Genomic DNA, 26,586 nt, shown 5'->3' with positions numbered 1-26,586 from the left:
CTTGTTTCTGTAACAGCTTCTGAATATTTCCTTAAGACCATCTCCATAGCTTTCTACAGAGAATGACCATAAGCAAGATGGATAGATTTGGTTACAAAAACATATGCACATTAGAAGACCTGTGGGACTAGATTGGGGCAAATCTTATCTATGTGGAGAAAATCTATTAGTTATTCAGAGTTGACACTGATTTCATAGCATGTAATCAATCAAGGCAAGTTAGTACAAGTGTTTTCCAAATCCTGCTTATAAGGAAACTGACCAAGAAAAATTGAGTTATGACTGCATTCACCTTCGGCATGATGTAACACCAAGCTGTGGTTAATTAAACTATACATTTCTATTTCCCCTTTTTCAATTGAAGCGCTGAAAGAAGAGAAGACAGCCCAAGGCTCTGTGTCTGTTATGGCGACATATATTATGGTGATATCTAAACTTTTTCAGTAGCTACTCTATCCATTACAGAGGAAATGTTTTGAAAAAAGAGAGAGATAAGATTCTTAAATATAGTTGATTATAACAAAGGTTGTAAATTAGTGGGTATTTTAAATACAGTCACTATATATAAATATTGAAAGTAAAAGATTCTTGTGTGATGTTAGACAATAAAGCAAATTAAAGGCTTATTGAAAAATCTGAAAACATTTTGGAGTGAACACAATATGGGCATTTCTAAAAGATTAGTATTTTATGCTACCAACTTTGATTTTCAAAATGTGATGACAATATTATTGCTGCTTTGCTACTGTAAATAGCAATGTTTGTGGCAAGAAAGGGAAATGAGCTAAACGTTGTCTGCTCCAACGTGCCCCCCCAGTACCACATTAAAATTAAAATCCCTTTAAACCAGAAGTTTCTGTCTTCAATAAATATATCCATGTGATGTTTTATTTCAGGTAGTTGAGTTATTTACTGCATATAAAAGTCCTAAATCTTTCCCAAATGATCACTGACTCAGGAATCCTGTATCCATTTACTAACACTTAATTATAAGTAATAATATATATGTCTGTGCTGTAAATCAGAGATAGTGGAAAGCCTTGGAAAGTCTTGACACACACTTATTATCATACCTCTCTGTAACTATTTAAAGTTTTTGATGTTTGCTTTCTCTTGAAAAGGAGATTTGCCACTTAATCCTAGAATATAATTTACTTTTTTTTTGAACACAGAAACCTTTTCAAATTATCACCAGAGCACATTACTGAAACTAAAATAGCTTCAGATTTTCATTCACTGTCCAGAATCACTTAAGTTGCAGGAATGTGGGTAGATGGGAGGAATGTTATTCTTAGCATCTGCTATTCTAGGCAAAAGCTGGATAATTTGTCAGAGGCTCTGAAGGCAACATATGTCCTGAGGTAGGCTTTAGAGGCCAATAGATATGTATGCATAGCCATGTATGGCACACAAACTCTCCCCATGCAGATATACACATATTCACACATTGTTCTCACTCCCCTGTCTACATTGCTCAATAGCTTTCTGTTCCTTTTGTTATTGGCAGCAAAAACACTATGCTATCCCTCCTAGTGAAGTAACTAAATATCATTGCCATGTCCACTAGCAGCTTTCTGAATCTGCCACTTGACAAGCAAACTTCACTGTAAGGTGTGGCAGGTGACAGATACTTGACCAGCCACAAGAATGACACAACGAGCCACCTTCAATCTACACTTGCCCTATTGAGTCAACTGAGTAGCCACAACACTCCCTGAGCAATGTCGTGGTTTGCTGAGAAAGGCAGGGAGAGGCTATTGTGGAATAGCTGTTTCTGTATTCCAGTGGTCAACAAGGTACCAGAAGAAGCATCTTCTGGGTACCTTGAAATTCCCCAAATACCATAAGGAAACTGTTTAACCTAGTTTGCCTCAAAGTTTTGATAGGAAAATAAGAATGGAAGATCCACCATATATTCCCTGTTGAACTCCTCAGTCTATAAATCTTACTAAGGTTACTTTGGATTGAGCACCAATTCTCAGAAGCTGTCTGTCTCTTGGGAATTGTGCTATTGACTGAGGGGCCTCTGAGTTTTAACTCTAGAGTGGTACCACTTTTCAAAATTGTATGAATGTTTACTTGCATTCTTAATACTAATTTAATCATCTTGATTTTGTCTTTTCTTTTTCTTACGTACATCTGAAAGTCACCTAGATCCAGCCACTTTCATAAACAATTATTTATACAGTACCGTACCATACCATACCATACCATACCATACCATACCATACCATACCATACCATACCATACCATACCATACCATACAATACAATACAATACAATACAATACAATAAAACAGCACAGTTGGAAGGGACCTTGGAAGTCTTCTAGTCCAACCCCCTGTCTAGGCAGGAAACCCTATACCATTTCAGACAAATGGCTATCTACATCTTCTTAAAGACTTCCAGTGTTGGGGCATTCACAACCTCTAGAGGGAAGCTGTTCCACTGATTATTTTTTCTAACTGTCAGGAAATTTCTCTCAATTCTAAGTTGCTTCTCTCCTTGATTAGTTTCCACCCATTGCTTCTTGTTCTACACTCAGGTGCTTTGGAGAATAGTTTGACTCTCTCTTCTTTGTGGCAACCCCTGAGATATTGGAACACTGCTATCATGTCTCCCCTAGTCGTCCTTTCCATTAAACTAGACATACCCAGTTCCTGCAACCGCTCTTCATATGTTTTAGACTCCATATCATCTTTGTTGCTCTTCTCTGCACTCTTTCTAGAGTCTCCACATCTTTTCTACATTGTGGTGACCAAAACTGAATGTAGTATTCCAAGTGTGGCCTTACCAAGGCATTATAAAGTGGTATTAACACTTCACGTGATCTTGATTCTATCCCTCTGTTTATGCAGCCTAGAACTGTGTTGGCTTTTTTGGCAGCTGTTGCACGCTGCTGGCTCATATTTAAATGGTTGTCCACTAGGACTCCAAGATCCCTTTCACAGTTACTACTGTTGAGCAAAGTACCACCTACACTGTACCTGTGCATTTTGTTTTTCTTGCCTAAATGTAGAACCTTACTTTTATATTTATTTGTGTTTGTCATACTTATATATACCGTATTTTTCGGAGCGTAAGATGCACCGGAGTATAAGATGCACCAAGGTTTTGAAGAGGCAAATTAGAAACTGCAAACCTCCCCAAAACGGCCCTTTTTTCGCAAAAACGAGCCTGTTTTTTTTTTTCCAAAAAAGCCTTCAGGTTTTAGGAGGCTTGTAGAATGTTCGGGGGGGGGGGTGGCAGCCTAAAAATGAGCAAAAAAGTCCATTTTTCCTCAAAAAGACATTAGGAAGCTTATAGTATGCTCGGGGGGGGGGCAAATCTAAGCAAAAAAACACCCCGTTTTTTGCTCATTTCTGCCCTCCCCAGCCCCCAGGAGCTCTCTGAAAGTCTCCTACAAGCTATGCACAGCCATTTTGGTGAAGGAGCAGGATTTCAGGAGGCAAAAAGATGCTGTATTCAGTATATAAGACGCACCCAGATTTTCATTCTCTTTTGAGGGAAAAAGGTGTATCTTATACGCCGAAAAATATGGCACTATTAAGTACTTCTGGGCAAGGTAAAGGAATGCTGTAGCAATTGATGCAAAAGGCAAGAAAAACTATCCTCTAGGGGTGATTTAGGCCCCATCGAATCCTATAGCAGTGTTTTTCAACCTTTTTTGTGCAAAGGCACACCTTTTTCATGAAAAAAATCACGAGGCACACCACCATTAGAAAATGTTTAAAAAAATTAACTCTGTGCCTATATTGACTATATATAAAGTAATTTTCCCACGGCACACCTTACACTATGTCACCGCACACTAGTGTGCCGCGGCACAGTGGTTGAAAAACACTGTCCTATAGTATAGCACAGTGCGTCTTTGGAAAATATTTAGCATATTTAGAAATATTGGTTCTTTCTTGTCTAGGAAAGGGTTTGACAGTAGGAAAGAAAAAAGTTTGTTCGTTCTTTCCTTTGAGGAAGCCAGTTTTATTTTTACCTCAAGAACATTCTGAGTCATCCTCTGACGTGTATATCTGAACTGGACTCTGGCATCACCCATCATTTCCAGTTTCTGCCACTCAATCTACACTTTATGTTTTCAGGTGAATGACCAGTTTTGTTTGCTCTAAAGTCAGAAACTATCCTTTTCCTCCAGTTCTGTGGTACTTCCCTTCCAGCAGAGGAGATAATAGAGGGAGGGACCCTTTTCCTATGATTTTCTATGAGCTGTAAAGTGGAGTTGCTAATTCCGTTTATCAATCTGGTACAAGAGCTTTGTCAACATAGATTGCCGTTTCTCTTGATAGCGTACTATAGATGCCTGCCTTTTTAAAGCTTTTTTCAAATTGTTTGAGAGGTGCTGCGTTTTTATCTTATCTCTGGGGAATGAGGCAGCCTGTGCAATTGGATATAACCCATTTTAAACACAGACACATTTCTTAAGAATAAATTATTTTTAATAGGAAAATTGTGGTTACAATCCAGCTTGCCACATTTACAGTATATTAAGGCGTGAAAAGTCACAGAATCTGTCTTAGCCTTTCGTAAGGCCCTAAAAACTGGCTATGTTCCCAAGCCTGGGAATGTGTCAAGGGCCCCATTTCTCGGCTGTATTACTAACTGGCCTAGTTAGTATCTTGCTCCTATGTATATTTAATGTGGCTGTTTTTAGTGCTTTTATTATTTTAAAATATTTTAATGTGTTTAACTGTAATATAATTGTAAGCTATCCAGAATCATTGACTGAGATGGGTGGTTATAGAAATTGAATGAATGAAAGCATGAATGCATGCATGCTTTAGGCAATCAACAAACTAGAAGCAGTCATCGCATAAGATCAAGATTAAATGTTTGCCAACACTCAGGTATTGGACATTAGCCCATCCTTCTGTAACTTGGTAGCCTCCATAAATATTGGACAATTCTCATCATTCCTAGACAGCCTGGTCATTGATCCTGGAGGTTGAAGGAGCAGGTGAGAACAGGATATGCCAATTTGATGTTCCCCTTATATATTGAGATTGCAACGTCTAGAATTTCCAGCTGGCATGGCTGTTGCTAGCTGAACATTTCAGGTCCTTCAGTTTCAACAGAGATAGAAAATGACAGGTAGTGGATGATTGGAATGGATTATTTTACACTGCCTACAGACACTAGGCAGCCATAAACAGTATTTAAATAAATAAAACCATCCATTTGCTTCACGGTCATAAACAGATCTCCACCTGACAGATGATCTGATCTGAAGAGTCTGTTGGAAATAATTAGTCAGGTTGTGCCAATTGTCTGGGCCTCTTTGTAGAACTGTCTGTTTTCAGAGCGATAGTCGCTATCATTTTTACTTTGAAGAACAATTTGTGAAAGCTTTAGAAGTATAGAGTCTGAGAAAGAGGCTGTTTGTTTAAGTATATTATTCTCCTTTTTTCCTAAACATCACATTAATTAGTACATATTATTTCCTGGGTGTCATTTTTGTTCAAACTCTTACGTTTATTCATTTCAGATAAACTTTCACAGATATATTTTCTGATGGCTTGGGCTTAGAAATGTAGAGGCTGTTAAATTATTAACTTTCTCTCTGCTGTTGTATTTGCTTCATCATGGCCTCAGCTTTCTGAAAATGCAATTCATGCGTTAAACAAGTGTTTTGCTTTTTATAATAGGTAGTGTCCTTTTTTGATTTCTGAAAACTGTTGCATGTCAACATTTTTGCATAAATGGACTTTGTTGGAAAAGTAGTCAAAGCACTCTTATTGTAAAAACTTTCCCTCCTTTTTTGGGTTTGTGGATATGTGCATATTATATTTCATTATAGGAAGGGGAAAATTAAGCCAAAGACAAGAACCCTGAGTTCTATAGAGTTGAAGTTTATTAGTGATTATGATCCTAAAACTGATGTAAATATACATTTCTTTTCTTGATCATTTGAATCTACTTTTGCCCAAGGGTGGCTCCTGGTTTAAAAATTTATTTTCCAATGGAACAGTTTGAAGCCAAACAATCATTACTAAGTCTTTAAGCTTTGAACTATTACCTGGTTCTGTAGTCCTGAAGTGTACATTTTACAGATTTCCCTACAACAAAGGACCTCCCAAGTCCTACCCCAGCGATGGCGAACCTTTTTTGGCTCGCGTGCCATAAGGGGGGGAGCGCAGGGGGAGCTCACTGCGTGACCCACTCACCCAGTGCGCATGTGTGACGCTCCCCCCCCCATTTTTCCATGCCTTTTCGACCTCCCTGGACTCCAGAGGCTTTATAGAAGCCTGGGGAGGGCGAAAAGAGCCTCCCCCCATGAGGCCCTCCGGAGGCTTCAGGAGCCTTCCCTGAAGCCTCCAAAGGGCAACAAAACGACCCTCCAAGCAAACTGTAAGCCCGTTCCCGAACTTCTGATTTGCCCATAGGGCTGGGTTTTTTTGCGCTCAGAGGCTTCAGGGAAGCTCCTGAAGCCTCCGGAGGGCTTAAATCGACCCTACAAGCAAACTGTACGCCCGTTCCCGAACTTCTGATTTGCCCATAGGGCTGAATTTTTTTGCGCTCAGAGGCTTCAGGGAAGCTCCTGAAGCCTCCGGAGGGCTTAAAGCGACCCTACAAGCAAACTGTAAGCCCGTTCCCGAACTTCTGGTTTGCCCATAGGGCTGGGTTTTTTTGCGCTCAGAGGCTTCAGGGAAGCTCCTGAAGCCTCCAGAGGGCTTAAACCGACCCTACAAGCAAACTGGAAGTCTGTTCCCGAACTTCCGATTTGCCCATAGGGTCATTTTTTTGCGCTCATGAGGCTTCTCCTGAAGCCTCCGGAGGGCCTCCAGGGGGCGGTGGGGCTCTTTTCGCCCTCCCCAGGCTCCTATAAAGACTCTGGAGCCTGGAAAGGGTGAAAAATGTCTTTAAAAAAGGCTGAACTCAGCTGGCCAGTGCACGCATGAACGCTGGCCAGCTGCCAGGGCAACGCCTTACGTGCCCTGACAAATGGCTCCGCGTACCACCTGTGGCACGCGTGCCATAGGTTCGCCACCCCAGTCCTAGGCTTTGGTCAGTGTCAAGTCTTAACCTATTGATCATTTTACTTTTAATTTTAACTGTTATCAAATGGCTTACATCAATAGTAAGACGAAAAGTAGAAGACAGTAAAGTTAATACAGTTAAAATCCATCTTGGATTAAAAGTAAATAATGAAATAATTTAAAATTAAAAGCTTGGGAAAGTGAGAATTAAATACAAATCCACAAGCACTGTATCTCATCTGAGAACCTTTGTTGTTGAGCTTTTGGCTGTAAGGACCTCTTCAGAAGGGCTTCTGCTGGTGATCTGAGTAATAAGTAGATCAGGCTCCACAGATATCAGGCCAAGCTGCTTAATGATTTAAAATCCAATTTCTCATTGTATTTAACACAGCCAAATTTTAACAAGCTTTCAAATGTCCATGAAGGTAGGTGCCACCTGGGGAGGGGAAGTTGTGGGTAAACCTTCTGGAGAAGACCTTTTCATGCCCCATCCTGTTACATCTCATGATTGGCGGGAACCTCAGCATACAGAAGAACACACTCTGTTCCTCAAACTTGAGTAGGCAGAATTTATCAGGGAAAGATACCCAGAATCTGAGCCATGTGAAGCTTTATATATCATAACCAACAGTTTGAATTGCCTTTGGAAGTGCACTTACAACCAGTGCAGAGCACATTGCAAATGTGTCCTACGAGCAAACAGGTTGCTACATTTTGCAACAATGGAAATTGCATGGTGGTCTTTCAAGGGCATCCTTCTGTCAAGCGAATTACAGTAATCTGAACAAGAGATGACAAGGTAATAAGTGACCAACATCAATGCCTATTTTACGCCAAGAGGCAGAGGTTAGCTTTCTCTGCTCTAGATTCTTGGCTTTTACTTTAAGCCAACAGAGACTCCTACTTAATTTTGTTGTTATTACTACTAGATGTCTGGGGTAGAAGTGAGGATTTATTTATTTCCTGCCTTTATTTTTTTTTATAGATAAGGCAGCAAAAATGCACAGAGTACTCTCCTCCAAAGTGTGGGTGGGCCACGAGGCTAGAACACTGAGATGAAGTTCATCAGGCTCATATTTGAGACCTGTTGCTACTATGGGACAGGAAGAGTTCCCATCACACACTCCAGCTCCTGCCAACCCAGCCATTCAAAAGTGGGCAACCATGAGTAGATAAATAGGTACCACTTCAGTGGACACCTTCACAGAAAGGAGCACCTAATTGGGCATCCCCCAGGCAACTCTGATGTTATCGGCAAATCCTTTCACTACAAAAGCACTTCAGTGCTTCTAACAAGGAAGTATTAATATACTCTTTCCTCTTCCTATTTCCTCCACAACAAAAATCTGATGAGTTGGGTTGGGCTGAGAGAGAGTGACTGTCCTAAAGCCACCTGGCTGGCTTTCATGAATAAGGCAGGGTCAGAACTCACCACAAGGTTTTTAGCAAGGTGCCTAAGTACTCAACCAGAATGGCTCTGTGACTCGCTCAAAAATACAACGAATGGTACCTACCCTGTTTCCCTGAAAATAAGACTTCCCCGGATAATAAGCCCAATCGGGCATTTGAGCGCATGTGCTGAAATAAGCCCTTCCCTGAAAATAAGCCCTCCCCCAAAATATTGAAACACAGCAGCCATGAGGTGACCACGCTCGCCGCCTCCTGCACCTCAAAAATAATAAGACTTCCCCAAAAATAAGGCCAGGCACTTATTTCAGGGGTTATTTTTGGGAAACACGGTATGTCTTGCTCCAGTTAGTGTGCTGGCTGGCTCTGAAAGGGTGGGCATTGCAGAACCTGTACCCAATCAGATCAGTTTCCTGGCATAAATGCTCCTAAGACAATGATGGTTTCATATTTAGGAGCCATTTGAGCAGCCTAAAAGGGATTTGTTTAACAAGATGATTTGCTTCTCAGGCCAAAAGGGAAGCAAGTGGTACGGGCTAGCTTGTCTGTCTTGATATTGGATTCTTAGTTGCATAAAACAACTACAGCTTCTCATTGAAATCAATCAGGTAGTCCTTGCTTAATGACCACAATTGGGGGCAGCACTTAATTGTTAAATAAAGCCTTTACTCAGTGAACCTGCAACTGTGGTTATAATCTTTCTTCGGCTTTACAGCTCTGCATAGGTCATAAATGCCAGGATTGGTCATACAGTTACATTTTCGTCACGGTTGTAACAGTGAATGGTCACTGTATAAGCCTGTCACTAAATGAGGATTACCAGTATATGCAGTATCAAATTGGGAATAATGGAGGCTCATGATCCAGGGTTGCTATACTTCTTGCAATACAGACAGAACTGTAGTAATTTTAGCATTTGGGCCTTGAATAGTTGTTAATGTAAAAGAAGGAGTGGGACAGAGTCAAAAGAGGAATCAGCCTAGAGTCCCTAGGTTCCCACAAACAAATTAAATCCAACATCTCTTGAATCCCATTAACTCTTATCGAAGACCAAAATAGTGCTAACAGTTAGTTGAATAGATTCCTATACATAGGCATGAGCAATAAATCAATTTAATTGGAACTTCAGGTGTGGCTCTGGTCTTTCATGCCTGACAGTTACCCAAATAATAACTGGTGGTCCAACATGCCTTCCCCTCCCTCTTTCTCTCTCTCTGTTACAAAGAATGATAAATAGCTTGACTAAAGCCATTGCTTAGGTACACAGCAAATGTATGTTTAGCTGCATGCACATCTTGTTATAGCTTTAAGATAAAGTATCTCTGCCAATTTGTTGGTTTTTGAGTATCGTTCTTCATGATCCTGCACAATAATGGCAATCTGGGGTTGTCTATTATGTATCACCATGAACTTGCTGGGTAGTAAATAATACTATTGCAGTTTCTTGCTGATGGCAGTGTCAGAGCTAAGGCTTCCCTTAGCAGTGTCCAGATCTAAGGCTCCCCGGGGCAAAAGAGAAAATTGTTATGTATGAGAAGAGGAAGAGGATGTTATTTTCATGTATACATATAGATTGTGTACATATGGATTGCAATGTGTATATATGGATTGAAATTATTCTGCAGCTGCTCATTCAACATTTTGATGGCTACCTAATTAATATAGAGGTTATAGGAATTAGGAGTTTCATTTAAAGGGAACATTTTCACCCATTTGCCTTTTTAACTGAAAACGTTTAGGATAGTTTTTTCTTCTTTCCCATGCCTGAAGAAAAACAAAACTTATATCATGCTATTGTAATGGGGATGTAGATTTTTGTTATGTTTAAAATATTTTTAAATTAGTTTTCGTTTAATCAATAGTGCACATTTTCTATCTTGACATCCAGCAAATAACAGAAAAAGAAATTAGACAAATTTTAAAAACGCAAAGGTTTAATAATGTCAATACTTGGAAAGTTCCAAGATGATACCAGTATTTCTAATTCAGATTAGATGTAATATGAAGTCTTTTATGGGATAAACGTACCCACTTTCCAATGGTAAGATAAGGCTGCCTTATTCTCTTCTTTTAAAATAATTTAAAATGTTGCTTCAAACCAATATTTTGAGACCTTTGGGTTAATTAATAGGTATTTAGTTTCATGTTTGTTTCTCATTCTAGCTATTAAGGCCAATAATAGTATTCAGTGTTCAACATTTCAAAAGGTATAAAGGAGATCCCATTTTAAAAACAGTTCTCGTAAACTTTACCTGGAAGAGAAATGTAATACACCTGGGAAAAATAGAAGATTTAACCTAGTACTATTTCTATGCCCTATTAGTGGTAGTCTTGTAGTGAAATGTTCAAAACCATCAAAAGATATTGAATTGATTTTATCTTGCTCCCTCACTCCATACCTAGACTTAATTCTGCAAGATAGTATTTCTAGAGTAGTGAAACAGTGTATGTTGGAATAGTGAAATCTTATACTATGTAAGCACAGTCGTTCTGGGGCAAGAAAACTAATTAAGTGCTCTAAATGCATGTTTCATGGAGAAAATCTATCAGTATGGTCACTAGGAATTTAAACAAATGATGGCACATAATCAAAAAAATCATATGTATATTGTCCTTGCAATTAATTGCAGGCAAGTTTAATGAAAAGAAGGACTAGGGGAGATATAATAGCAGTGTTCCAATACCTCAGGGGTTGCCACAAAGAAGAGAGAGTCAAACTATGCTCCAAGGCACTTGAGGGTAGAACAAGAAGCAATGAGTGGAAACTAATCAAGGAGAGAAGCAACTTAGAACTGAGGAGAAATTTCCTGACAGTTAGAACAATTAATCAGTGGAACAGCTTGCCTCCAGAAGTTGTGAATGCCCCAACACTGGAAGTCTTTAAGAAGATGTTGGATAGTCATTTGTCTGAAACGGTGTAGGGTTTCCTGTCTAGGCAGGGGGTTGGACTAGAAGACCTCCAAGGTCCCTTCCAATTCTGCTATTGTATTGTATAAGTAATTTGCTCTTTTGCATAAAAAAAAGTTCATTAGGTGCTGGCATTTTTATTTTTTAGGAAGCTTTGTTGCAATCTCTTCTATGGACAGACAATTTCGTGAATTACTGTGGCAATTTGACTTAGTGTGCTTCCAATAAAAACTACTTTGTACTTCAAACTACTCAAAATTTCCACTACTGGTTCTTCAGAACTGGTCAGAACCTGCTGAATACCATCTCTGGCATATACATTTACTTTCCAGATTAGTACTTAGAATGTTTATTCAGTAGTACATTTGAGGGAAGTGCAAGATCCTCTTTTCATGAATTATATGGATCTATTTTTTTAAATCTTACATTTAAAGCTATATAGCCTCTAGTAAGCTTGTCAGAATCCCGTGGGACTGATATTTGGAAAACCAACAGGGTAGTGCTATTAATCACACCAACTATTCCTATTTGCCTAGATAATGATTCAAGATAGGATTCCAAGATACTTGAGGGCAAAGCCATCTGCAGTGCTTACTCAATCACTAGAAGTTCTTGGATAAATCAGTGCTTTGAATTTTCAATACAAGTAGTCCTCATCTTACAACCATAATTTCCATTGCTAAGCGAGTTTTGCCCCATTTTATGACTTTTCTTACCATAGTTGTTTAGTGAATCCCTGCAATTGTTAAGTTAGTAACTTATATACCTCTTAACAGTGCTTTTACAGCCCTCTCTAAGCAGTTTATAGAGACAGCATATTGTCCTGAACAATCTGGGTCCTCATTTTACCGACCTCGAAAAGATGGAAGGCTGAGTTAACCTTGAGCCGGTCAGAATCGAACTACCAAACTGCAGGCAACTGGCAGTCGGCAGAAGTAGCCTGCAGTACTGCATTCTAACCACTGCATCACCACAAGGTTGTTAAGTGAATCTGGCTTCTCCATTAACTTTGCTTCTCCAAAGGTGGTCACATGGCACCAGAACACTGGAACTGTCATAAATACATGCCAGTTGCAAAGCGACCGAATTTTGATCACCTGACCAGGGCACGCTGCAACTGTTGCAAGAGTGAAAAACGTTCATAAGACTTTTTTTTTCAGTGTCGTTGCAACTTTGAATGGCCACTAACAGAATGGGTTGTACGTTGAGGACTGCCTGTTTGGTATATGGGGATCTACTGTGTTTCCCCCAAAATAAGACATGGTCTTATTTAATTTTGACCCCCACTTGCCCTTATTTTCGGGAACGTCTTATTATTTTTGAGGTTCAGGAGGCGGCGAGTGTGATCACCTCATGGCTGCTGCTGTGTTGCAATATTTTGGGGGAGGGCTTATTTTCAGGGAAGGGTTTATTTTAGCGCATGCGCTCAAAAGCCCGATTGGGCTTATTATCCGGGGAGGGCTTATTTTCATGGAAATAGGGTACCTGCTTAAGCAAGTTGTGAAACTGTTTCCATCGGGAAAGCGTAAGACACTGTAATGTCCACTTTATGGGTGGAGCACCTGAAGGCTTTGCAGTCTTCTAGCAGACAGACATTGTTCATTTTCATAAACTCTTGTTGCCCTGCTGGCCTTCCCACAAACTTTAGATCTGTTAAGAGATCATACGCATGTCCTGCTGGCTCATAAATTATTCCTAAGGAAGTGATGAAAAGGGAGAGTGCGCTAGGAGTCATCATTAGTCAGAAAGATAAGACGACAAAGGAAAGAGGCTACACTTTCAGGGAGTCCTGTTTCATGCACTCTTTGCTCTGCGTGTTCAACTGAGCCGAAGGGAAGGGCCCCGGGAATGTCAGTAGCTTTTCTTGTCAAACCTGTTGCCTTTGGAGAGGGTGAGTAAGACTAAGGGGAGTGTTAGAGGCATGGTCTTTCTCCTCGCCTTGTGAAGTGGGAAGTCCTTGCCTGGGTTGCCTTAAAAACATTTTCACTCTCTCCGCTCCTGGGTTTCTGGCATACCCCCCCTCCTCCTGTGAGACACCCATCAGGTTTGCTTGCTTTTCTTTCTCTTGTGCTCTCTGTGGAGGAGGAGAAAAGGAGGGTGGAATAAGGAGGTTAGCCCCAGCAATAAAAACTGATGATGTTAGCAATGTGTCAGCAGAGAGAGTCCGTCGGTGAAACTAGAGTTACACTTAAGTGTCTGAGGCTTTGAGGCAAGAAGTTACCTTGTTCCCTGAGAAGAAAGGCTTGGAGGGAAGGAGGATTATCTAAGCACGCATTTTTAAAATAAAAACCTCTTATTGCACTTTTTGGAACCTATAGCATAAACGATTCCTTCAGCCTCTGCAAAGATCCAGGTAAGCACAAAGGAACTTCCTTCTCGAGCTGCTTTCATTTCCCACTGCGAGTGTGAAGTATTGTGTGCAATGTTAAAATTCACCGATTTTCTGTTTTAGGGAGAAAGGAGGTGAAAAGGGTTGGTGCTCCCAAGTGGATGTAGATTTAGTGAAATCAGACAGTTTGTGTCTATGTAGTATGTTTAAGATCAAGATCAAATTTTCTTATTTATATGTTTGTTGGATAGAGAAAATTCTAATTTCTGCTTTGCAATCATTTTTCAATGAAATAAGATCTCTCAAAAGTCCTGTGACTTATTTATCCTAGTTTGAGGATGTTTATATTCTTGTTATGGAATAAAAAAAATTAGGTATGTAAACAAGGACTGTCGAAACATTCCAGCAAACTAAAGCTGAGTGTTTTGTCAAGCAAAATCAAGTGTTGTTCACAGCTTTCTTTAAAACAGAACATCTAATAAAACAATTGCAAAGTACAACTTGGAGCTGGAAATATTTTTGAAGATGAAAGGCTGGTAAAAATAATGATGCTTGGCTCGTCCATGAACCCAGAGAAAGGATTAGTTGTTATTTCTGACACAAGTGCATTTGGCTCTGAAATTTAATCTTTTGTGTTTATGAAATGTACGATTGCTTTATACTGTTGGCTGCAGTTTACTTTTAGCAGTCTTGCTGAGATATGGCTGTTTAACATACTACATTCGGGTGTTAAATGCATAAAAGCTGAAATATCTTGATGAGATTTCTGTAAGCCAATTTCCTGGCTATGAATCCAGTTCAGTTCATTATCAACTGAAATGAATAATTTGACTGTTTACTCAGAAGCCATTTCAACTCTGATCAACACGAGATACAACTAGTGCTGTACTTTGAGTGCAGCACTCTTTTGCATATATACATGCGAGCAAGTTAGATTGAACGTTATGAGAATTGCTTTCAAATAACAGCCATTTATTAATGAAAAGGCACACACAAACTGTAAAGTAACATCCCCAAGCACAGGTTTTTTTGGAAGCTCAGTGGAGAGGAAATTAATGTCCCTATATCTAACCACAAGATTTGGCTGTTGAGAGACTGACTTAAACATAATCATTTTTAAGAGCGTTGCAGATTTTGTGAAACCTGGAACTGTGCAGTTCCAGATAAATCATTCTTACTTTGATTTACCTTGGGCTGAAGTTTAAAAAAGCATACTTGCCAAACCAGCTGTATAGGTATCTTTTCATCTCCTACATCAACAATAGCAACAAAAGGTTTTGGAACTAAAGTGCCCTACTTCATTATCTTTCATACACTTCAGAGATGTGTGTGAAGTTAGCTTTGTTTTACACAGGTACTAATTAAGGAGAACTTTAGAGACCAGACTTCTTTCCTGTTGCAAGTTCCAAGAAATACAGTAAGGGGACAGCTGTAGATAGATTGTATATTAGAGTTCTGACTTGGTGACATAACAGCAAAAGGCACCTTTCTAGGAAGATTTCAAAAATAATGAAAGAGCATATTTTACTGGTAGAGTATAAATTTGGCTTGCAAAATGCTCCAGGCAAGATGTCTGGCATCAACCCTGGATATTGTCACAAAGTCTAGATTAAGGAAGATGCTAAACTTCCTGTCCCACAAGCTGTAAACGGCATAGTTAGCAATGAAATTGTTGGGAGTTGCAGTTCAGCAGGGTTTGTAGATTCACCAACATTGTTCTAGATACAGGTAGTCCATAGGTGGTATTCTATTGGTTTGCTGTGGTTTGGGTGAACCGGTAGTGGTGGCGGCAGGAGGCTTCGCCCACCTGCCCAGATATAATCACGGACACTCTGCGCATGTAGAGGACTGCCAGTGACATTGATCCAGATGTTCTTACTCAGTTTAAGATAGTCACCTAGGTTTTCTTAATGTTTCACTAGTTGTATAACGTCCACTAGTTTTATGGATATCTCATCCCATTGTCCCAAAGATGCTTTTATCAAGCACCTTTGGGACAGCCGTGACATGGATTACTCCATAGACATTTCTCATCCCATTTCCCCTCTTCTATGCTAATTTAATTTCCTTCTACACTCTTGCACCATCCCTTCTAAACTATGTCCTTTCCTTGTTGCATAGTTCTTACTTCCTGTTCCCAGCTACTTTCAACACTTCGGGGTAACCCTTGAGGCATCATTGCTGCTGCCAGTACCAAGTGCCAACCATTGTAAAAGGGCAGCGTTATTAGCTTTGTAGTCAAGAGTAAAATGGATAAGGTTCTACTTGTGTATTTTTTCCCAACTTTATTGATTCTTCTTGTGCCTTTCTGTGAAATGTTCATATAGAAAAGCAGGTTGGAAGTGTTTTCTTCATAATGCATTCACAATTACTCCCTAAAGATAAAGGTTCGCCTTGCACATATGTACTAGTCGTTCCCAATTCTAGGGGGCGGTGCTCATCTCTGTTTCAAAGCCAAAGAGTCAGCTCTGTCCAAAGACGTCTCTGTGATCATGTGGCCAGCATGCCTAAATGTTGAAGGTGCATGGAGCGCTGTTACCTTCCCACCAAACTGGTTCCTATTTTTCTACTTGCATTTTTTACGTGTTTTTGAACTGCTAGGTTGGCAGAAGCTGGGACAAGTAACAGAAGCTCACTCCGTTATGCAGCGCTAGGGATTCAAACTGCCAAACTGCCAACCTTTCTGATCGACAAGCTCAGCATCTTAGACACTGAGCCACCACTCCCTCTTATTATTCCCTATGTACTGAGAAATATCCACCTCCAAACAAAATATATTCCATTCTTGGGTATAGCAATGGACTATTCAGGAAGAAAATAATGTTTTAGCATTTACACATAATAATATGTGTCTCCCAGGGTTTCTGAATCAAATGGACGTTTATGTAGAGAATATATCCCTTAAAAAGCTGTATAAGGAACTGAAGTATGTATTCCACATGGTGGCCTGTCTCTTCTCAGGTTCTAGATCAGTGTTTCTCTTCCTTAGCAGCTTGAAGATGTGTGGACTAGTGAATGACTGGCTGGGGAATTCTGGGAGTTGAAGGCTATACATCTTCAAGTTCCTAAGGTTGAGAAACAATGATATGGCTCGGTGAAGGGCTGTCTGGAGAATTCCAACAGCTAAAGTCCATCTTCTGAAGTCCATCTTCTGTTTGTTATGGTTGAGAAACACTAATCTAGATAGTATATTTTTTCGTGTACTCATATGTTCTTCCATATCACACATTAAACACTAATTGAAGAGTTTTTAAAGTAATCTTGACTAAGCTCTGATGCTAAACAGAACCTGGCCTGACGAGGACTTGGATGAGAAGCCATCATAAAATCTCAGAGCTCTAAGACTATCAAAAAATTGAGCAGGCATCCCAATAGGCTGTGTCAAGCCACCCTTCCCAAGAGGAGATATTTAATCTTCCCAATGACAGCCAGTGTGTATAGTTGTGAATCAGTTGGATTGGAACTAGGAGACCTAGGTTGAAGTCCAACCTCAACCATGGAAGGTGATTGGTTGGCTTTGGGCTTCCTTCCCGCCCCCTCTTTCATCAATCAATGGTGCATGAGTGATATTAAACTATTATCGGAAACACTATCATTTTGTTATTTATTAACACAGGAAATGCATAATATTTTTTCTTTGTCCTCCATGCCCCCATCACACTTTGATCTTTCACTTTAGCAAACTTGTGTAGAGTTTTCATTGCATTCATTATCATCATCTCAGACAGAGAAATAACACTTGTCATCCAGTGTAAAGAAGACAGTTGTTAAATGATGACTCCTTGTTGCCATTTAAGACAAAGAAAGCTATGAGGGTTCATGGAAAGAGAATTGTTGTTACATGCATATGTGAGACATGGTTTGCAGGAGCAGGGGGGCAGGATTTGTCGTTCTTTTCATGATTGTTGAGATGCCCTCCTTCTCCACAAATCTTTGCTTTTTATACCAGGGAATGTGTCAGAGTTGGAGCTGAATCACCGTTTACCCAGGAGGCCATAACAAAAATTTTAAAAAAAGTACAGGGCAATCCTGTAATTGTCTACTCCAAACTAAACACTAGTTTAGTTCCCAATTTAGTGGGAATTATATCCAGTTAAGCATTTATTACAAATGTAGACAATCTTCCACCTAACAGCTACAAAGTTCACTACATAATATTGGTCTTCAGACTTCCTACAGGATCTGACCACTTCTCCCTCTATTCTGTTGGTCTCTGTTTTCCTGCAACTTGTATACTCCCAGTCCTAAAAACACAATGATGAATGTTTGTGTCAGTGGTGAAATTCATTTTTTTTACAACGGTTCTGTGGGCGTGGCTTGGTGAACATGGCAGGGGAAGGATACTGTAAAATCTCCATTCCCTCCTCATTCCTGGGGGAAGGATATTGCAAAATCTGCATTCCCATCCCACTCTGGGACCAGCCGGAGGTGGTATTTGCCAGTTCTCTGAACTATTCAAAATTTCCACTACCGGTTCTCCAGAACCTGTCAGAACCTACTGAATTTCACCCCTGGTGTGTTTGTGTATAAACAAATGATTGATCCATGTACTCCAGAAGCAGTCCACAAACCTGGAAATGCTTTGAAATTATTAAAACTGCAGCTTTAGGCAATCTATTAGTTACATTTATTTTGTATGGAATTGTATGTTTTCATACACTATATAGAGAAGTTATATCAAGGTTCAGTTTAGTTGTCCTGCCTAATGACTATTTCTTTTCCAAGACAAAAATGACACAAAGTCTCCATCAGTGATGGCCTCAATTAGGTCATTTCAAACATCACAGCAAGAAGAACATCTCATGTTTCATTATGCATGTTAATTTTATTTGCAAAAGCAAAATGCCCTATAATATCCTTGTGATTGTAGTGCTGTGTAAAAGTAGAACTAGAGAAAGTGTGTGACTAGGCATTTTAATTTTAGAAATACTTCAAAGAGGATTTGTTTTTGCATCATTCTAAGCTGTAGCTTGGTATTCTGTTAGTTTACCATTCTATGGAATTATTAGCAATGTAGAGAGAAAATAAATTGTGAGTTCTGAGATATTTATATATTTTTTTTATTTTTTAATTTCTTCTAGTTATTTCAGTGGAAGCAGCTGGAGAATCTCTATTTTCGTGAAAAGAAGTTTGCAGTAGAAGTTCATGATCCCCACAGGTAAGCAACCAGGCACTTATTAACACTGTCCTGCTGGACGAGTTGCTAATTCTGTGGAGTCTATGCGTATTTCATATTCACACATGATGCTAAACTGTAATGTGGTTCATTTTTAGCTCATCCATCCCAAGGGAGCAAAATGTTTTATAATATTATGGCTCTCCCTATTATGCTAACCTGAAAGAAATGAACTCAACATCATTGCTTCCCATGTGTATCTAAGTTACATGAAATAGCTCCATGCAACATTTATTTCTAATATAACCAGAGGATTAGCATTGTAGCCCTTTTTCATAGTCCAATCAGTTGTTGGAAACTATTTTTTAAAAAACCATTGAGAGAATGGTATAGATTAAAGTGTTGGAAAAAAGTGGTACAAATTATCCACATAAATAAATTCTAATGCCCTCTAAAATGTTTAGGACTATAACATTCAGCTTCTAGAATTCCTAGAGCATTCATTCTGCTTGGAGATGTTGGGGAGTTGTGATCCTGATCTATCGCTTTGCAGAAGGCTGATATAAGCAAATGCATAATTCTTAGTGGGCAGAAGCAGTTCAAGCAGATCAAATATTCAGGAAACATTTAAAATGAATCCCAGACCAAGTGTAGTACATATTTCGTAAACCTTTTGAAAGCACAAGATTGCTTCAAGTTAGCCTATATTCAGAAGTCACTGAACAAACTGTAAGAAACTAATTCTGTTGATATAACAATAAGCTAGAATACAACATAATCACTATACACTTCACCCAAAAGAGGACTGGTTTATATTTCATCTATCCTCTGTGCACTGAACTAAGACGGGGAGGAGAGCTGAAAAGCACTCAAGAAGAGCCCCAGCAAGTTAGTTCCTCATATCAATATTGGCTGAGACTTTTTCCAATGCCGGCTTCTGAAAACAGCCATGGAAATTGTGCTCCACCTCAGCTCTTCCTTCAGAAACACGTATATTTCCATCTATTGTTTTCCACTAACATCTGCAACAAAACTTTTTAGTAAACCGATTTGTATAATTCCTAAAGAAATGACTTTGAGTTTGTGACTCAGTTTTCTAGTGAAAGAAAAGTCTGGGTCTAATGGAACCTATTTTCTGTGAGAAAGGTGGGACTTTGGGGATGGTCCTGAGTAAATTCTACTTTGTCTAAAATCTTTTCTGAGAAAAGGTTTTTCCCTTATAGTCCCCCCTCCCCTTCTTGGGAATGAATGTTCAGTCTTTCTAGCAGTTGCTGCTGCCTCTTATATAATCTAAGTGGTACAGCCAGGCACGGGTTTGCTATCTTAGGGAGAACTAAGCTAGGTACAACATAAACATTTAAAAATTGAAGTGTTAACTATTTGGGCGTCTAGTTGGTTGGTTAATTGCTCTTTTGTTTATTTAACCTCTACTGGACAGACTGCAAAGATTAATCTAAGGGTTAACTTCATATGACGAATAGCTGTTTCTCTCTCTCTCTCAAAAAGCAATATTCACTTTATAAAAAATGCTTAGAATTTCAGTATCAAGAAGGACCTTTGGACAGAGCGGCCTCGTAGTACAAACCTGGTATGCGAACACTTCTCTAATCAAATCCATCTGGATGATGGCAATCAGTCAACATCAGTTTTACTTGGATAGGAAACAAAGCAAAGTAAGTGAACTTGAGTGCTGTGGAGGGGGGGAGGGAGGATGTATTCCAGTCGGGGGTGGGTTGCGTGTGCAGTGGCCAAAATACCATTGCCGGTTCACCCGAATCAGTGCGAATCACTAGCAACCCACCTCTGATTCCAGTGAGGTATGACTGGAAGTGGGCAGGAACTATAGAATGTGGCCAGAGGGTACTGCAGATGGACGTATAAGATTGTAGGGAATCTCATACTTCTTAGTGGGCTCCTCAAGAGAAGAAGCAGCAGGAGCAATTTACAATGGCTTCCCCATTGACTTTGCTTGTGGGAAGCTGAAAAGTTGCAAATGTCGCTCATGTGACCATGGGACTCTACAAGTGTTACTTGTCTGTATGTTGTATCCCACCTTTCTTATTTTACAAAGGCACACATAAGTGCAAGTTGATTGCCAAGCTCTTAAATTGTGATCATGTGACCATGGGGATGCTGCAATAGCCATAATATTGAGTATTGGTGACAAATCACTATACAAGAGCCGAGGTGGCGCTGTGGTTAGAGTGCAGTTCTGCAGGCTACTTCAGCTGACTGCTAGCTGCAGTTCGGCAGTTCAAATCTCACCGGCTCAAAGTTGACTCAGCCTTCCATCCTTCCAAGGTGGGTAAAATGAGGACTCAGATTGTTGGGGGCAATATGCTGACACTGTAAACCGCTTAGAAAGGGCTGTAAAAGCACTATGAAGCTGTATATAAGTCCAAGTGTTATTGCTATAAATGCCACTTTAAATGGTTGCTAAATGAGTGGTTATTAGCTGAAGGTTTCTATTCTTGCAAATTACCTCACAATATTTTGTAGCCTACCTTGTAAAAATATCCCTTTTAGTGATTTTGAACAACGAGCAGAATTGACTCTTTTATCATTTGTAAATATTTTAAAATTCATTGGGAGTATGGAAGCCTGAGTTGAAAGGCTAGAGTTAATGCAGTCCAATTTTTAGTATTATATATGAGCAGTAGTGTGATTATTTAATCTATTTCATGCTACTTACAGTCACAGCTAGAGAAATGTTCCAAAAACATTCAATGTTTAATTTATGAATTTAAGTTTTCTTTTCTTTTTCCTATATTCATTTTGAACATTTCTAATGGCTAATTAAGTACTAGTTTGTGTTTTTAATCATTAATACCCAGAAAACAAGTTAAGTCTCAAAGCAATATAAATTTAGCTTTGGGGACAGTATGAAATATGTTCTGGTACCTTTTGTTTTATTACAGTTAACATGGTGATACATGGTAGTGCATTGTTTTAGTTTGTTTGTTTTGAAATTATTTCAGGCAAAAATTCCCTCAGCCAGAAGTTTGGATGATATTGCAATGGACCTGACAGATACGGGAGTGCCAAAAGTTTCAAAGCTAACAGCTTTGGAAGTAAAGAATCAACTTATTATGGCCAGCAATGGTAGTTTAATCTCTTCAGGTAGGAAGACTTGCCCCTTTGAAACGTCTGCATCCTTGAGTCTTGCTTGCACCATAGAGTGTGCTCGTGGATACACTCTAAATCAGAGGTGGGGAACTATGGCCCTTCTCCATCTTAGTGGAGATAGCATCCAGGAATGGGTTGACCTCATCTGCACGGTGATTGGACTGAGTCTTGTTGACAGGGCTACCCAGCTTTCGACTCAGTCTCATCGTGGACAGATGGGTCAATCCTTCTTGCTATGTGAACTTCAACTCCATTCTGAGCTTTGCTGGCTCAGGAATTCTGGGAGTTGAAGTCCACAAGTCATAAAAGGGCCATAGTTCCCCACATAAAAGAAAACCTATTAATATGAAACCCCAGATAAATGTATTATTGAACATGACGAATTCAACAAAAACCCTTGCTAGTCCTTGACAAGCTTTAAGCTCCAAATCAGTTTTGAGTATTGTAATGGGTTTTCATAAAGGATATGATGGTAAAGTGAAAACAAAATCTTTCCCTCAACTTACCATATATCCTGCTTGCTCTAGTGGTGGTTGGTGGTAGTTCAGATTTCAAAAATATCAGGGAGACACTTTCAGGCAAAATTACCTTCATTCTCCTCCAGCACAGAAAGGTAGATAATTATCCAACACATACACGTCCTCGATTTACGATCACAACTGAGCCCCAAAATTTCTGTTGCTAGGCAAGTTAGTTGTTAAGTGAGTTTCGCTCCATCTTACAATCTTTTTGCCACAGTTGTTGAGCGAAACATATAGTTATTAAGCAAATTAACTTTGCTTGTCAGAAGCGTATTGGGAAGATTGTCAGTGGTCATCACATGAAAGCACAACAGTCATAAATACATGCCACTTTCCAAGCACTCAAATTTTGATGAGGGGATGCTGCTATGGTTGCGTGAAAAATAAGTCATGTCACTTTTTTCAGCGCCACTGTAATTTTGAACAGGCATTAAATAAATGCTTGTAAGTCAAGGACTACCTATAATAGGGGAAAAAATAACTCACTAATCAAAGATTGGCACTCTTAAGAAACATGAATGGAAATACATTGACAGAAGTAAACTTTTTTCTGTCCTCTGGGTTTTCCTCCCCAGGCCTTAGGCTAATGTGAATGTCAGGCTTCTTATGTGGGATTTTACTAGCTATTGTGGGTTTTTTTTCTTCCATACGTTATTCCTTTGTAGTAGTTGGATGGAGAGACAGAGATAAGTGCATAGATCTGGAGAGGGACTCCTGAGCAAATAAAACTGCTAGGAAATAAAGTGAAGATGGATAGTCTCTTCGGGGTTATCAATCTCTCCTGCTTATCCTGCATTTTTTACTTTTGAAGTAGCAGTCACAGGACATGTTTTGTGCAAATGTGATGGTTTCAGAAAGGCGGACAGGATCAATTATAATATATGAATAGCTAGTTCTAGCCACCCCATTCTTGTGTACTCATGCAAGAAGTTACTAGTTTCAAGGAAGAAAAATAGTTTTACAGTGTGTTTGATCTGGTTTACATTCAACCCTACTCTTGCTATGCAGGTTTATTCAGGACAACTTTCGAGGTGGCATTACGACATTCATATGTCATATATTTTGTCTGCTCCACCCAGATAGCCTTAAACTCTCTGGAATCGGAAGTCTCCTATAGTTTTGCTCTGTATGTTGATATAGCAGCCAATTTACCTTTCCCACATTCAGAGATCTGTGGTTTAGTGTATTGACTGAAAATCTAGCCTTCCAGGACAGTAGTATAAAGATCCCCTATCTTATATTGTATTTTAATATATTGAATTCATTGAAACTACATTTCCCAGAATACCTAGCTATTATGGCCAGAGGCAATTATTAACATATCTGGAGTCATCGTCTTTGGAAAGGCTAATTTAAGAAAGCAAAACTAGCTGATTTTTTTTTTACCTTTATAACCCAACTTCCCTCTAGATTGCTCAAGATAATGTACTTTAGACTTACTCCTTATTTTAGCCTTATGGCTTGTGACAAAGTAAGAGAAAACTGTTGATTTAGTCTCCCACTGAACTCCCTGGTCAAGTGAGAATTTGAATGAGCTTTTCCAAGATCTCCACCTTAGCACTTTAATCATACTTCCTCCTAGTAAGCCTTTTTCGGTTCTGTACCTTTATAAGAAGGACAACTTTAATCTTCAGGTAAATACACCCGTTCCCAACCTTTAATCCATTGAGGAACCTACAACCACCTAGTTTTTCTGGATCTGCTCAGCATATGTAAAAAAGATGTTTGAAAAGGAAGTCTTAATATAATTATAAAGTACTGCAGATAAAAATCAAGCAGTAACTGATGTTTACTTCTTACAACATTCTTGAATTTACCCCATAATCTAATAAATTTAATCAATTTGCATGCATTTAAAGAAAGCACATGCATGCATGTTTGTCTGAGTTGAAAGTAGGGGACATTTACTGAATTTCAATGTAGTGCTGCTGAAAAGTCAGGTTAATTTAAGAAAGATGTGAAGACACATTCTGTTTAAAGCTAAGCTAACAAATTTACAAGTTGAGTTGCAATACAAGTTGTGGTATTCTAAGCATTTATATTCTCCCAAACACTGTTTTCCTACCAGTCTGCAAACAGTCAGTTAGCATTCTATGGCTATTGAGCGTGTCTACTCCTCACGGGGATTCATTTGTACTTTTCCTCCCCTTAATTTTTGTTTTGTTTTGTTTGTTTTTCTTACATCCATAAATATTGAATCTCGCCTCAAACTTTTTTGAGTCTACATGTCCATATTGCTTTTATAGGATCTCAAGATTCAGAAGTCAGCGAAGAGCAGAAGAAAGAGAAAATCTTAGAACTGAGAAAGAAAGAAAAGCTCTTGCAGGAAAAACTCTTGCAGAAAGTTGAAGAGTTGAAGAAGATCTGTCTGCGGGAAGCGGTAAAACTTCTTGTTTTCGCTCCAGTCAAGCATAGAATATTCATTTACTCTTTCTCGGGTTGCTAAGGGTGCTCTTCTCATATTCTGTAGGAGCTCACTGGAAAAATGCCAAAGGAATATCCTCTGAACACTGGAGAGAAGCCACCTCAAGTCAGAAGGCGTGTAGGTACGACATTCAGATTGGATGACAATCTGCTACCCAATGAGGAGGTAGGCATATCTTCGTTTGTTTGTTTGTTTATGATTTTATAAGACTTATGTGGCCACCCATCTTAACATAAATCTGGGTGGCAGTAAAAACCAGAAAGCAAAGGGCGGCAAAGCACTGTGAAGCGTTAAGTCTAAGTGCTATTGCTATTGATAATTCACCCATATTGACTATCATGGGTCGAATTAAGTGTTAGGATTGTGCAAATTCTAACAAAAGGGTGCTCTGTAACATGTGGGAATGCACTGCCAGGAAGCAGCAGTTTCCAAAGCAGTTGTGTGAACCTGGAAAACAACAGTAAAAACCAGAAAACAATGAAAATGTAAAACAAAAATCTGGTGCGTCCGCCATCTTGGATGAATGCCTCATTCTATCCAGCTCCTGAGTAAAGACTTCACTTTGGAGGATTCACTGGAAAAATCAGGTCACCCAAAAACTTTTTAAGTGGAAACTCTTTTAAATACCTTGCTTGTTATAACTCAATTTTTTTCTATTGGATAATGGCCCCAAATTCGCTTTGTAAGGACTGCTTGAAATAGAGATTAATTGTCAATAGGTGGTTCTTTGAACAATTGTTTTAAAAGCTGGTCTTAATCAAAAATTTAACTCTATTAATTTGGGTTGCCTGGAATATGGATTGTTGGGATTCAGTGAAACATAGAATGCAGAGAAGTCCCTTTTAGGAGATTTTCTGAATTGCATATTATTGGAAAGGATGTCTTCCTTTTATCTCTTTGAAGGGGATGTTACTCCATAAAGTGGTCATAGATTCCACATAGGAGGTGGACTATTTGCTTCCGACTTAGAGCTGAACACGTTTTAGGAGATTTTGATTCTTCTTGTTTTCTTCTGAATTTATGCAGGCTGTTCTGTTGGAAGCCAGTTTTTTCCTGGTATCAAATAAAAGTTGACGTAGGAAGCAAAATACAGCAAAATGCTATTATGCAACAATTCTTGTAACTTGATATTTGGAATTTTTCATGTTCTAAACTTCAAATCTATGTGCAATTTTTTTTTTATAAAATCTGACGTGCAACTCTGTTTCAGGAAGCACTTTTTTGATACAATAGAAACCTATTTTACATTTTGTGTCACAGAATGTATGGATAGTCCTCGACTTAAAACTGTCCATTTAGTGACCATTCAAAGTTACAGCAGAACTGAACAAAGTGATTTATGATCGTTCTTCACAGTTTCAACCATTGCAGAATCCCCATGGTCATGTGATCAGAAGTTGGACACTTAACAATTGCCATGATTCACTTAACAACTGTGGCAGGAAAGGTTGTATAATGGGTCAAAACTCACTTAACAACTGTCTTGCCTAGCAATTGAAATTTTGGGCTCATTTGTGGTCATAAGTTGAGGACTACCTGTATTGCAAAATTTAGAGATGAGGCAAAATGCAGAGAGATAGATATCTTAGTTCTTCTATTTTCTGGACCCTCAACCTGGTATCTGGAAGCCACGGGGTGTCTGCCAACATAATGCAGGTTGCCCCCTTCCCATTTTTTAAAGGTTCTTTAGATGTAAAATAAATAAATAAATAAAAAAGAATGGAAAATATGCTGTAAAATAGAGCTCTAGTTTCAAGCATAGGAG

General features: G+C 39.1%; 1 protein-coding gene across 1 annotated transcript in view; it reads left to right on the top strand.

Annotated features, from left to right (window-relative positions):
• The window catches only part of FRMD4B (FERM domain containing 4B), a 162,792-nt gene that overhangs the window by 112,598 nt on the left and 23,608 nt on the right, over positions 1-26,586 (top strand). The window contains exons 12-16 of the mRNA XM_087708868.1: positions 18,715-18,791; positions 20,284-20,422; positions 21,728-21,869; positions 24,643-24,776; positions 24,867-24,986. Of these exons, the coding sequence (XP_087564994.1) occupies positions 18,715-18,791; positions 20,284-20,422; positions 21,728-21,869; positions 24,643-24,776; positions 24,867-24,986 (612 nt within the window). The remainder of the gene's footprint in view (positions 1-18,714; positions 18,792-20,283; positions 20,423-21,727; positions 21,870-24,642; positions 24,777-24,866; positions 24,987-26,586) is intronic.

The sequence above is a fragment of the Thamnophis sirtalis genome, unplaced genomic scaffold (genome assembly GCF_051295495.1).
Source record: "Thamnophis sirtalis isolate CommonGarterSnake01/CBP01778 unplaced genomic scaffold, rThaSir2_p1.2 scaffold_3, whole genome shotgun sequence".
Taxonomy (NCBI): Eukaryota; Metazoa; Chordata; class Lepidosauria; order Squamata; family Natricidae; genus Thamnophis; species Thamnophis sirtalis.
Note: the sequence above shows the minus strand (reverse complement) of the source record. Positions and strands in the feature narration are given on the sequence as shown.